At 39.5% G+C, this 13,636-nt stretch overlaps 1 protein-coding gene across 1 annotated transcript in view; it reads left to right on the top strand.

The window, feature by feature from the left end:
- Window positions 1–10,172, top strand: part of Capn6 (calpain 6) — a 26,236-nt gene extending 16,064 nt beyond the window's left edge. The window contains exons 3-13 of the mRNA XM_031368907.1: window positions 1,623–1,754; window positions 3,086–3,294; window positions 3,779–3,971; window positions 4,558–4,751; window positions 4,991–5,068; window positions 5,163–5,349; window positions 6,685–6,807; window positions 6,977–7,179; window positions 7,622–7,743; window positions 7,940–8,076; window positions 8,575–10,172. Coding sequence (XP_031224767.1) covers window positions 1,623–1,754; window positions 3,086–3,294; window positions 3,779–3,971; window positions 4,558–4,751; window positions 4,991–5,068; window positions 5,163–5,349; window positions 6,685–6,807; window positions 6,977–7,179; window positions 7,622–7,743; window positions 7,940–8,076; window positions 8,575–8,757 — 1,761 coding nt within the window. The 3' untranslated portion in view covers window positions 8,758–10,172. The remainder of the gene's footprint in view (window positions 1–1,622; window positions 1,755–3,085; window positions 3,295–3,778; window positions 3,972–4,557; window positions 4,752–4,990; window positions 5,069–5,162; window positions 5,350–6,684; window positions 6,808–6,976; window positions 7,180–7,621; window positions 7,744–7,939; window positions 8,077–8,574) is intronic.
- Window positions 10,173–13,636: the final 3,464 nt, after the last annotated feature.

Below are 13,636 nucleotides of genomic sequence, written 5' to 3'. Positions count from 1 at the left end.
TATCTTGCTCAAAAAAAAAAAAGGTAATGTCTGACCAAGGAATGTGCAATGATGCTTCTGAATTTCATCTCAGAAAAAGTAGAGAAATAGAAGATGCATCAGGATCTGACTCACCCAGGGCACTTACTCTGTGCTCAGTAAATGAAAAGACAAAGCAGCTGACGACCCATAAACTATTTAGTATGGATAGAAGTAGTTTCCCAAGAGAAAAGGCAGTGAGTGATAAGACACCAGACACAAATCTTAAATGAAAACGACTGGAAAATCCAAAGCTGACAACCCACCTAACTAGCTCCTTTTGGCAGCTTCATGCACAATTAATCTTCAGTTTGGATGTGTCTCTGCCCAGAATGCCTATTTATTTCCAGAGCTATCTTGGCTTTTAATAGATATATGGAATGCTTCATTCTGTAGACTAGACCCTTCAAGAAGAATTATATCCATTAAAAATAGATATTATGTACCAGAAAAATATAGCTGCTTCTATTTAATAATTTTAAAGAGTGTACACCTATATTTTCTTTCCATTTGCAACTGGGGTTGATTTCAGCAGGATACACAGAATGTCAGCTTATGGGCCAATAACCATTTCCATGAAAATGCTTCCATTTATCAATATTTAATTGGGATTTGATGTCAAGTCTGCAAGTGCTGAGGCTCTCTCTGAGCCATATCATGTTTGCAATGATATGATGTCCCATATTTCTTTGCATAGGCCCATTTCTTTATCTGCTATGCCTCAATGTTTCTCCCCTGTCCAGTGGCCTATCAGTAGTCAACTCAGTACTCAGTCACTCACTACAGTATCTCGTCCACCACCAGATGAACTTTTTCTCTAGGCACAGAATATAGTAGTCCAAAGTAGTTCCATTTTGTTTTCATTACATTTTGCTGTAGTTATATTATTTGGCTTTCATTTTTCCTACTCACAGTAGGAATGATCCAGCTAATGATATCAGAAGTAAAAATACATATGTATTTCCCTAACAAATAGTGGTCCCCACTATGGGCTAGATACTTTTGGAATATGTCCTGTGGGGAGAGTTTCTGTTGAAATATTCCCGTGAATAATCTATTAACACCTACTATTAATGTTACTATCATTTATATTCATACAAAGGTGAGGGCTAGAAAAGCAGGTTGTCATGGAAACTGCTTTGCTTTCTGTTAGAAAAGGACTTCCTGTATTGTCTAACTCATTTTCCTAGAAAGGCAGATGCATTAATGTTCACCTCTATCAGACCTTGTTTCTTAAAGGTAACCACCCTTCCCCAAAAATGAGATCAGAATGCAGCAGGTAAGTCTTAGTTCTTGTCTTCCAGTGTATACTGCTATAGTGGAAATGGCAACGACAAAGGCCTTCCAGCAGCACATGTCATCCTATCTAACCCCAGTCTCTCCTTCCATTTCTTCACTCATTCTTCATAAGGTCCTTTCCCTGTGCACAGGTTATCCACTGCCTTTTGTTTTTGCTAGAAATCTCCCTAACCTCCTTTTATCCCATCTATAAAATCCCTAGCCTCACTCAATCCCATCTCCTCTGTAAAGGCTTAGCTCAGCTTCTAGCGACTCTTGAAAATCGCCTCCCTGAGTCCTGCATAACCAATCGCTGTATCCTTCAGGACATTTCTGATGACCCCCACCTGATTGTGGGCAACATCAGCAACCACCAGCTGATCCAGGGAAGACTGGGGAACAAGGCAATGATCTCTGCATTTTCCTGTTTGGCTGTTCAGGAGTCACACTGGACGAAGGTATTACCCCTTCTGTGGAATCTTACTCTATTTTGGCTTTCTTCTTGAATAACTTGACAGAAAAAAAATTAGCTCATAACTTTTTAAGACCATTCTATTTCTTGAAAACAGAAGACGCAGGTAACTTATTTCCATTGTAAGAAAGTTTACAAATAAAGACAAGCTGAGATTTACAGTGAAAAATCCATGCCAGATTCTAACAATGACATTTTGCATAATAGCTTTGTCATATATACCAGTTGCCCGCTTGCTGTCATTTGCCATGTTTTGACTCAATATTTCTTCATATTATATTCTTTGTACCAACTTGTTATGAAGCCAGTAGGGGCCAGAGAGTTATTAACACATATATACATGACAGAAAAAGTGAGAAGATAGAAAGGGATCCTTGAAAAGGTTCTAACAAATTATTAATAATACAAGATATCTACCTTACTATTCAGATAAAATTCAAAACAATAAAGAACATTTTACTTAGGACAATGAACATTTTTCCAATTAAAAACAAATTTAGAATATTGATGTGCAATTGTTATAAAAACAGAATTCCAAAATTATGGCTTTTTTATTAATGATGTGACTAAAATCTAAATTATGTATAATGAATCTACATGAAATTCTAGATCGGGCAAAGCAGAGTAAGGATTGTATCTGTATTGGTTTTAATTTTAAAGATTCATTTGATTAATTTTATTGCTTATTTGTGTGAACGTGTGCAATAGTACATGTGAATGCATTCTATGTGCAAGCCCTGAAGCTAAAAGAGGGCATTTCTTACCAGAACTCATGTTTTCTCCATTAATATGGAGGGCATCATGTCCCCTAAATCTTCCTGTTTCTCCCAGCTGAGGAGTTCGGGTGAGGGGCACAAGCATTTGCAGAGATACCTGGCTTGTTGCTTGGGTGCTGGAATCTGAACTCTAGTACTTACGATGATGGAGTAAATGTTCTCAGTGAACTGTTTCTCCAATCCTGATATTACTTTTAAACATCTTGTTCATGTATTTAAACATTTGATCACGAATCTATATAGATAGTTTCTTATCTAGTTGACTGATTATCTATAGGAATCCTTCTGACTGTCTCTTCAGTATCCTACGTATTTAGGGTAGGAGTGGCAGATATGGCAATATCGCACCCAGCAAAACTGACCTATGGAAACAGAAGTTGTGGGGGAAAATGCCACACCTCTAGGTTTTTCTAACCTAGACTCAAAAGCAAGTGTATTTGGAAAGTTTCTGTTTGCTATATAGTTTTCTTAGGACTTCACCCTAATCTCTACATCTGGATAAAGTCTTGTAATACTTGACTAAATGTTCTTACCTTTCTAGGCAATTCCCAACCACAAGGATCAGGAATGGGATCCTCGAAAGCCAGAGAAATATGCTGGAATCTTCCGCTTCCGTTTCTGGCACTTCGGAGAATGGACTGAGGTGGTGATTGATGACTTGCTTCCCACCATCAACGGAGATCTGGTCTTCTCATTCTCTACTTCCATGAATGAGTTTTGGAATGCTCTACTGGAAAAAGCCTATGCAAAGTAAGGAGGGGGTTGACTGGTCTCTGATCATGATACAGGAAGAAAGAAAAATCATATTTGTCTTTGAGCAGTCTTTCTGCCCTACTCAACCCCGCAGTTAAAATTGGCTGCAGTTCAGTAAGATTAAAAACCTTTCTTTTAGCCCTGGGTCAGCCTCTCAAAACTCATAGATGCTTTGGTTTCTGTTAAATCCTGTCTCCTATGAAGTTTTCAGGTTGTTAATCTGAAATTCAAATGGAATTCTCATCTCTTTTTAACCTTGCCTGTCATCTGTCTGTAGGAAGAAGTTTCTACATGGACTAGCATTTATCAACATAGCTTAAGCCTAGAAAGTTTTAATTGTAATCTCAAAGTATTTGCCACTTCATATTCAGAGAAGAACCAGCTGGTAAAGGCTGAACAAGAATTGCTTTAAATCTTGGAAGCATGATGCCCTTGAACCGGATAACTAATTTCATTAAGATAACTACATTCTTGCTTTCAGGCTTCTGGGCTGTTATGAGGCTTTGGATGGTCTGACCATCACTGATATCATCATGGACTTCACCGGCACATTGGCTGAAATCATTGACATGCAGAAAGGACGATACACTGATCTTGTTGAGGAGAAGTACAAGCTGTTTGGAGAACTGTACAAAACGTTCACCAAAGGAGGTCTAATTTGCTGCTCCATTGAGGTTTGCATTCACCCTAAACAATCACTTTATGCTCCCATCTGGCACAAAAGAGAACAAAATTTAGCAGGGGACATTGTACTTAACCCAGAAACTCACAAAAAGTCAATATTGAAACTCAGAAAGCTAACATAGGCATGAAGTCCTGGCTTGGAAACTGGGGAGTGCTAATTTTTTTTATCCCTTGAACCAGTCATTTCACTGAGGCCCCAGGCACCATTAAAGATGGTGTAAATAACTTATGGCAAGCTATTACTATCACCTTGACTCCTGGATATTGAAGTTACAGCTGTTCCCTCAAAGAATGAATCTGCTTTACCACATTTAAAAAAAAAACACAACAACAACAGTTCATATTAATATAGGACAGTGACTTTTTGGAATTTGAATTTTTAAAGTAAGTTGTTATGTTACATTGTTTTCTTTCTTTCACTTGTTTTCTGGTAGGTTAGACATTAGGGTCAAATTTCCATCTGCACAGGGAGAACTTGATTCAATCATCCTGGGATGAATCAACCAAGATAGAAGGGGAATCCAGAACTTGGCTCTCCCAATTCCTGTGCCCTTATGTATCTTTATTTGCTATCAGTCTCCCAGCCAGGAGGAACAAGAAGTTGAAACAGACTGGGGTCTACTGAAGGGTTATACCTACACCATGACTGATATTCGCAAGCTCCGTCTTGGAGAAAGACTTGTGGAAGTCTTCAGTACTGAGAAGCTGTATATGGTTCGCCTAAGAAACCCACTGGGAAGACAAGAATGGAGTGGCCCCTGGAGTGAAATGTGAGTGATATTTCACTTTCATTGTTACACCTCCTAAAGCTCTGTAGTGCTCCCAAACCTATCCGTCAAGATTGCTAGTGGGCTCTCAAATAACAGAGACATTTCTAGGCTTTAGTCAGCCACGTGATCTGCAATCAAGCCAGAGATAAAATAAAGTAGGCCTAGTCATAATGCTTTCTCTTCTTTTGACATCCTGGCAAGAATAATGGCTTCTTCTTTTATTCTTTATTTGCTTTTAGTTCGGAAGAGTGGCAGCAACTGACTGTAACAGATCGCAAGAACCTGGGGCTTGTTATGTCTGATGATGGAGAATTTTGGTGAGAAATCTTTCTGCAACAAGGAATTTAGATCTCTTACTAGAAATGCATATTAAGTGCCATTTTCATTTCTTTCCCTATTCCTTCCACTTAGGATGAGTCTGGAAGATTTTTGCCACAACTTTCACAAACTGAATGTCTGCCGCAATGTGAATAACCCTGTTTTTGGCCGCAAGGAGCTGGAATCAGTGGTGGGATGTTGGACTGTGGATGATGACCCTCTGATGAACCGATCAGGAGGTTGCTATAACAACCGTGATACCTTCCTGCAGAATCCTCAGGTTAGAGTCAAATATTGTCCTTTGCCTCCGAGCTATCCAGCCAGTAAGAATTAGATCTCACTTTGCTCCTCTCTAGAGTATTCATTTAGCATCAGGTTTTCAAATCTATTGCACAATATTCATCAACCACAATCCCCTGAGATTGACTCAGATGCATGTAAGACTCAGAAGACAAGGTCTCTTTGCAGAAACTTACCTTGGCAACATTTTCAAATCTCAATCAGTTTCTCCAGCTGCCTCTGTGTGAATGCTACAACTTAACGCCTGTTTTCTGGTGATAGTCTCAACACAGCAGAGTAGGGATCTGCTTCCAGATGTTGTCTCACTTCTTCCTCATTTGTCTTTATTGCCAAGTTGTTCACCTGATACATCATACACATATCTTGTAGTCCTTCTCATATAGGTTCCCTTCTGAAAACCATCATTATAACCTGCGTTTTCTCTTCAAGAATGAGGTCACTTTCTCCCTTAGGATTTAAATCACTGCCCTGTCAGTTTCTACTTCAGTCTACTTACACTCATATTATACTATATGTCTGACCAAGAAAACAACAAGGCTCTCTCAAGCACCCCAAGCCAGAATTATAATAGCCTGTATAAAGATGTGCTACAGGATAGCTGGCATAACTCTGGCTCACTGTCCATGGGCATATCACTTCTTCTTATAGATCTCATTGCCTAAGCATTTTGGAGACCACTGAGGTTTATAAAACTGGTTTACTTAACTTATAATTTTCTTTTCCCTTTCCATCTTAATTGCCTTTCAAGAAACTTCATTATCATTACCCCTTCCCTATGTAGAAACCTTTCAGGTACCTACCAAGCTCCTGTACCAAACTTGGAGAATGGCTTCTCTGTAGGTGTATACACAAGATTGGCCTTTGGGTCCCTTACCTGGATTTCTCAAATGTCTGGGATGGCTTTATGAATCTACCCAGGGCTGGGTAGCAAAGTCTGGTTGAGAGGAATAAGAATGTGTTCTGTCTTCATGAATTCTGAAATGTTTCTGCCTATAGCTTTAAACACAGGGTACAATAACAGGAAGAAATGAATAACTTATCAGGAACATACATATTAAAACTTATCCTCCTTGGCACCAAAGCTCTAAAAATAGAGTTTTCAGTACATGCTGAATGCCATAGGGGGAAGCAAGTATAATGATCATTACTTAGTAGTGAATTAATTTCCCATTACATCATTGTCTGGGCAATAATAAAGCCCAGAAATTAACCTGAGACTCTGCTTCCTATAAAAGAATTTTATTCCACAAAATTTCAGCTATTTTATCTTAAATGGGATTGCTAATTCATCTCTTTGATGGCCCCTTCCCCTCAGTACATCTTCACTGTGCCCGAGGATGGCCATAAAGTCATCATGTCACTGCAACAGAAGGACCTACGCACTTACCGCCGAATGGGAAGACCTGACAATTACATCATTGGTTTTGAGCTCTTCAAGGTAAGAACAGCATTTGGAGAAAAAAGAATATGAATATTCAGAGTCTAAGTTAGAAGATTTTAGAGTTAAGAGAATTATGAAGGGATAAGAAAAGAGCGGAAGTGCGACCTTCTAATATAAAAGCTCTGATTTTAAACAGGATGCACTGCTTCATCTTCTTTGCTTCCAGGTGGAGATGAATAGAAGGTTCCGCCTTCACCACCTGTATATTCAGGAGCGTGCTGGGACTTCCACCTATATCGACACTCGTACTGTGTTTTTGAGCAAGTATCTGAAGAAGGGCAACTATGTGCTTGTTCCAACCATGTTCCAGCATGGCCGTACCAGTGAATTTCTACTAAGGATCTTCTCGGAAGTGCCTGTCCAGCTCAGGTTCAATTTTATTATGATGCCTTTCCAACCCTTGCTCTTTTCTTTCCTTTCGATTCTCAGCCCATAGTCTTCTATGCATCTACTCGATGAGACAATATTCTCAAGTCAGACCTCACTAATTGAAATGAAGGTGCTCAAAATACTTCTCAGAGTGGAGCTATGGAAAACATCCTCCAATGGAGATCTGAGATTTAGAGTTTTGATCTGTCATTTAAGGGGAAAGGGCCAGTCTCTTAATCTCTGCTGCTTGTATTTTATCTTCAGTTCTCAGATTGGTTCTATCTGTTCTTGAGCTGTTGGCATTCTTCCTCTCTCCTCTATCTTGTTCTCAGTGCTGGGGAGCCTGAGCTTCTGCTCACTCCAGCTGTACTAACTCTGATCTACTTTGGCAGGTCCATTTCATCATGAGGTGACACTTTTTTTTTTTAAATTAATATTCTAGGGAACTGACTTTGGACATGCCCAAGATGTCTTGCTGGAACCTGGCACGTGGCTACCCGAAGGTGGTTACCCAGATCACTGTCCACAGTGCTGAGGGCCTGGAGAAGAAGTATGCCAATGAAAGTAAGAACCACATGTATGGTTAGAAAACATTATCAGAATTTATTATCTTGATTGCTATTTTCAGTCCGGAGATTTCAGCCATCATAGAGAAAAGAATTGGACTTTATGAAATCATAGTTTCTTGTCTCTCTAGAGAGGAAACTTAATCACTAGGTTTAAAAATCAAAACAACAACAAAAATGTCACTTTTTTACAGCTGTCAATCCATATCTGATCATCAAATGTGGAAAGGAAGAAGTCCGTTCCCCTGTCCAGAGGAATACTGTGCATGCCATTTTTGACACACAGGCCATTTTCTACAGAAGGACCACTGACATTCCTATCATCATCCAGGTAAGACTAAACAAGGATCTTAGGGAGTTTATGTCCTCCACTACGTATTCTCCCAAGTATATCACATTTGGAGGATGCAGAGCAAAGGCTATCTATTATTTCTTCGGTTTGTATTCAGAACATTTCTCATTAAGCAAAACACCAACTTCATTATTCATCTTTGACTTAAATTTCCCATAGACAGAAGACAAGTGAACATGTGTCCTATAAAGTCCCATGAAAGGAAGTATTTGGTAGTTTCTGTCAACCCCTATATTGCTAGGTCAATATGGATAACACCAGTCTGGCAGTATTTCTGGTTTAATATTTCTGATCAGCTGCCTTTACGTAACAAACCTACAAATAAAAATGATCCCCAATCTACTTTCACCTACATTGTTTGGGACATTATCTTCTTCATCAAAGGGTTATCAGGAAAAGATAAAAATGTCATTTGATGTACATCCTGATGTATCACAGTTGGTTGTTGAGGTTCACTTCCTTGATTTGTCTTTTTAGGTGTGGAATAGCAGAAAATTCTGTGATCAGTTCCTGGGGCAGGTTACTCTGGATGCTGACCCCAGCGACTGCCGTGATCTGAAATCTCTGTACCTGCGTAAGAAGGGTGGTCCCACTGCCAAAGTCAAGCAAGGCCACATCAGCTTCAAAGTTATCTCTAGTGATGATCTCACTGAGCTCTAAGTATTCATCATCAGAGAACCCTGACAGCTTTCCATCTTCTTTTGTCAGGCACAAGGTCTTAACTAAGATTCACAATTACTGAAGTTCCACATTTATTGATGTTTTCTCTTTTCTGATATTTCCCATACCTCCTGATCCAAGTAGCATCAGTAGCTACATAATCTATATACCTCCAGCAGCTGGACAGGGGAGGTGACAATCCCACCTGGAGATCATACACACGTTTACTGAGAAAAGATCCTTAGGGCTTCCAGGGGTGAAATTCAAATGGGACAATAACAAGAATCTGGACAGCTGACAGGTGTCTTTGCTGTTTCCACCTGTCCAACACATCTTACCTGTAGGGCATGTTAATGAAGGAGGAGAGAGGTGATCAAGGCCAAGCTGGTCTAGCCTGACATCCCAGCTCCTAACTGGCACTATAGATTTATCAGCAACATTTCACCAGTAGCCAGAGCTGACTTTTAACAGTCCCAGCCCTTACCACCACCACCACCACCTCTGGAAAGTGTGGTCCTGCCCTAACTCAAGTAACTCCCCCACAGTGTTTTACCTTCATGTTGAGGAAGCTTCCTAGGTGCTTAATCAAGAGCTAGAGTTCAATGCGGCTGAGACAGTGAGAAGGGCTTGAGCTTTAGCAATTTGGAAGCCAGCTGTGTGCCATAAGAGGGAGAAGTTGAAGAAGCTGCAGTGGGAGACAAAGCCTCGGTCCCCCACCCATCCACACACACCTACACTCACACAGGCGCATGTAAGCGCGCACGAACTACCATTCAGTCAGTGGGCAAGAATAAGGACTAGAGAAGTATCATGCACACCAAAAGATGGATGAATCTATTCAGTAATAGGACAGCCAGTTTGGGGTCCCTGACTACAATGTGAAACCTCTTGCTGCTGCTAGATTTACAAACAAGCCCATTGCCCTGTGCTTCCTAATATCATTGGTACTGAAAACTTTATATAGAAACTTGAGAGTATGGGTCCCACTTGGACCCCTCAGGCTTTTCCCTCTGTTGGGAAGCTCCACTCCCCAGGGGTTTGTTTTTCAGTATGTCTACAAAATTTCCTTGTGAATCAGTCATTGTATGTTCTTCCCTTCATCCTCACCTATCAGTATTCTGCCTCTATTCAAGGCCCAGCATAAATTCCACCTCCTCCATGAAGTTCTCTCACATCTTATCCCAAGCCCCACCTCCAACAATATTTCAGTGCTTCTGCAATAATAAAAAAAAACATAGTTGTAGTACTTAGTCTAGTTCAGCATGCATTCATTTAAAAATACACTTTGTAGCTCTCTCTTTTTTTTAAACTTACTCATTTTCTATCACATTTTGCAGTCTTTGTAACTTTCACAGTGCCTTTGCCACACTGCCTTACAAACAAAATCACAATAAAGTTCATGTTCAATAAATTGACCAGTCTTGACTAGTTAATGGTACTGGAAGGATGGCAAGGGTGGTTATCTATCAAGGCATGCTTCAAAACTACTGGAAGCATGGCTGGTGGGTGCTTTGTGAAACTGTAGCCCAGGGGTAAGTCTGATGAGTTCAGTCCTAACACAAATCATCCCTTTACCATGAGGAAGTTTCCTAAATTTTTAATTAAAAGCTAGAGTTAAGTTGAAATTGAGACTGTAAGAGCCTGAGATCAGCGGTACTCTGGTGGTGTAGTTGTTTCAGTAGATAGTGGCTAACTGGTAGAATTGTGAAGGGCAATTCTTTTTATTTCTAGGGCAGTAATTGGGGATGCACACTATTGAACCCTCCCTGGAGCTATATTCAAGACCAAAGCTGTCAAAAGGAAAATTTCCTAACAAGGGAAAACAGTACTCTTCTTCCTAAGTCTTTTTCCAAGTCAATCGGATGTGCTTGTACACTCAATCTGCCATCTGCCGTCCCAGGACAGGCTAGGAAGTTCTCCTCATTTCTCTTAAGCTATGCCTCATGATTTGAACAGAAGCCTATCCAGGGGAGGGGGATCTTACTTACTCAGATAAAACAACTCTGAAAGACAGCCCTCTCTGTCGTTCCTTATGATGTGACCTCAGCACACACTACAGGTGTAAATAGTGTATAGTTTTATTAAAGTGATGATAATGTAATCATTCTATGTGGTCACCAGATGGCACTATGATATCACAATTAAGGTCAAAGACATAACACTTTTAAGAATGAAAAATTTCCTCAAATTACGAGAGAGAGAGAAATCAATCCTTTTGAGTATCTACTGTGCATCTCATCCTATGTTCAACTCTCCGTGCATGAAATTTTATTTTAATGTCCACACAAAGCACCAACATTCTTCCTTCCTTAAGATAAACAAGGGAAGAAAAAAAAGAGACATAACAAAAGTTGCTCATAGTTACTCAGCTAGTAAGCAATAGGGTACAGAAAATATCCCTTTGACTATCAAACCTGGGCCCCTTTTTAATGACATGGGCTGCACATCAGAAAATGACATTTCATATTATCAGTGATGTACCATCAACTCTTCATCAAGAATGGAGCAAAAGACATGCTAAGTATGTTCCCTTGAAATCTTTATTCCCAATTGATATTTCATATATATTTATAATGTTTAAGGAGATTTGCATAAATTAAAGACATATTGGGATGAATGTATGCAGGGTAGAATAACTATGCTGAGGGAGAAAAGCTGAACTGCTTGATTTTATTTCTATAAAATCTAGGAAAAGCAAGTTACTATGTCATATTAGCACAGTCTTCATGTGTTGGGAGGGAAGGAAGGGAAGAAACGAGTGTAGACAGCCTGAGTAAACAAATTCAAGGCAGCTTGCTGCAGAAATACTTTCCTGTGCTTATTGCAGCACTAATCACAATAGTCACATTATGCAATTAGCATCTTGATTGTTGTGTTGATGATCTGAGTGTATGGAATTTTCTGGGTTCGACTGAATATTATTGAAAATAAGTGTGTATGAAGTGAAGCCTCATAGTCACGTCACACCCCCTCAGTGCCGTTTTGAAGTTCAGATATGTGTATCTAAATACATTACAGGATCAAATCGGGGCTGGAGAGATGGCAGTAAGAGTGCTTCCTGCTCTTCCAGGATTCTACTGGAATTGCATGCATGTGGTGCACATATATACCTGCAGGCAAAACACTCATACACCAAACAATAATAATTAATTTCAGGTCTGGAAATAGCTTCGTGTTTGTGTGTGTGTGTGTGTGTGTGTGTGTTTGTGGGTTTTTTGTAAATTACCATTTGTATTTCTGTTGTTTGTTTGTTTTCCAGAAAGAGAAGGCAAGCCTTGGAGTTGGGTGGGCAAAGAGGTGGCAAGGATCTGGGAGGAGATAGGGGAAGAGAAACCATGAGCTAAAGGTATTGTGTGGGGCTGGAGAGATGGCTCAGTGGTTAAGAGCAGGGACTGCTCTTCTGAAGGTCCTGAGCTTAATCCCCAGCAACTACATGGTGGCTCACAACCATCTGTAATAAGATCTGATGCCCTCTTCTGGTGTGTCTGAAGACAACTATAGTGTACTTACATATAATAAATAAATACATCTTTTTAAAAAAGATATTCTGTGAAAAAATTCTATTGAAAATAAAAAAAGAGCACTTCCTGCTTTTCCAGAGAACATGATAGGGTTCTTGGCACTGATTCAGGAGCACAACTGTCTGTAACTACAGATTCACTGAAAGTGATGTCCTTTTCTGGCTTTCACAGACGCCCCCCCAACACACACACACCAGACACTTCCGTGATGGTTTGAATAAGAATAGCCCCTATAGTTGAATGTTTGCAGTTGGTAAAACTGTTTGGAAAACATTAGGAGGTGTGGTTTTGTTGGAAAAGATGTGTCACTGGTGATGGGCTTTGAGTTTTCAAAAGTTACTAAAATTGTAGGAAAATCATCCATCGACAATTCTTACTCTCTTTCTGAAGGTAGGGGAGTACCTGTATTTTATTTAAGTGATTTGAAGCATGCTAATTCCATTACTTAAAACAATTTAAATTTGAATGAGGCTGTAAGTTCATTTGCTAATATATCCCAAGAGACATTAGAGACAGAGAGAGAGAGAGAGAGAGAGAGAGAGAGAGAGAGAGAGTCATTTATGCTTATTATAGAATTTAGGTGGTAAAGACCTCATTCTATACTATAATATTTTTCCATATAACATTGTCTTCTGACTTGTCAAAGCAATTTAGTTTTACAGGTTGTAAAATTAAAAGCTGTTTCTTGTTATAAGTTTTGTACTTGTATGACACTGTAGTCCATCCATGCTCGCAGGGTAGAACTCAAGATAATTGAATACTCTCGGTTTTCTCAGCAAGAGCTCAGAAGCACAGAAAGAGATAGTGGAAAAACTCTTATTACTTAATATAGCTTGGAATGGTGACATGTGGAATTAATAAAGAAGTCTCTGACAGAAAGATGATCTGGAGAAGCAGTAGATCTGGCTCTGGGGCTGGGCATAATATCTAGTCTGTGTCAAAAGAGAAGTGTCATATAGTTCGTTGCTTTAACTGTTACACACTCTGTTGAGATCATTGTAGATCTGCATGTAATTATAAAACTGAAGGGGATCTCTCTCTCTTTCTCTCTCTCTCTCTCTCCCCCTCTTTCTCTCTCTCTCTCTGTATCTCTGTCTCTTTCTATCTCTGTCTCCCTCTGTCTCTGTCTGTCTGTCTCTCCCTTTCTCTCAGCATTTCTCTTTAATGTCAATGTAGTCTTGCTTCTGATTGTGGTGATGTATATTTCTAGAAATTAAGATGTATTAGTTTGAATGAGAATCATCCCTATGCCTATATTTGTTTGGATACGTAGGAGTCTATGGATACATATAGTAGAACTGTTTGGGTGTTTGGGAAACATTAGGAGGATTTGGATTTTTTTTTTTTTTTTTTTTTTT

The sequence above is a fragment of the Mastomys coucha genome, chromosome X (assembly GCF_008632895.1).
Source record: "Mastomys coucha isolate ucsf_1 chromosome X, UCSF_Mcou_1, whole genome shotgun sequence".
NCBI lineage: Eukaryota > Metazoa > Chordata > Mammalia > Rodentia > Muridae > Mastomys > Mastomys coucha.
Note: the sequence above shows the minus strand (reverse complement) of the source record. Positions and strands in the feature narration are given on the sequence as shown.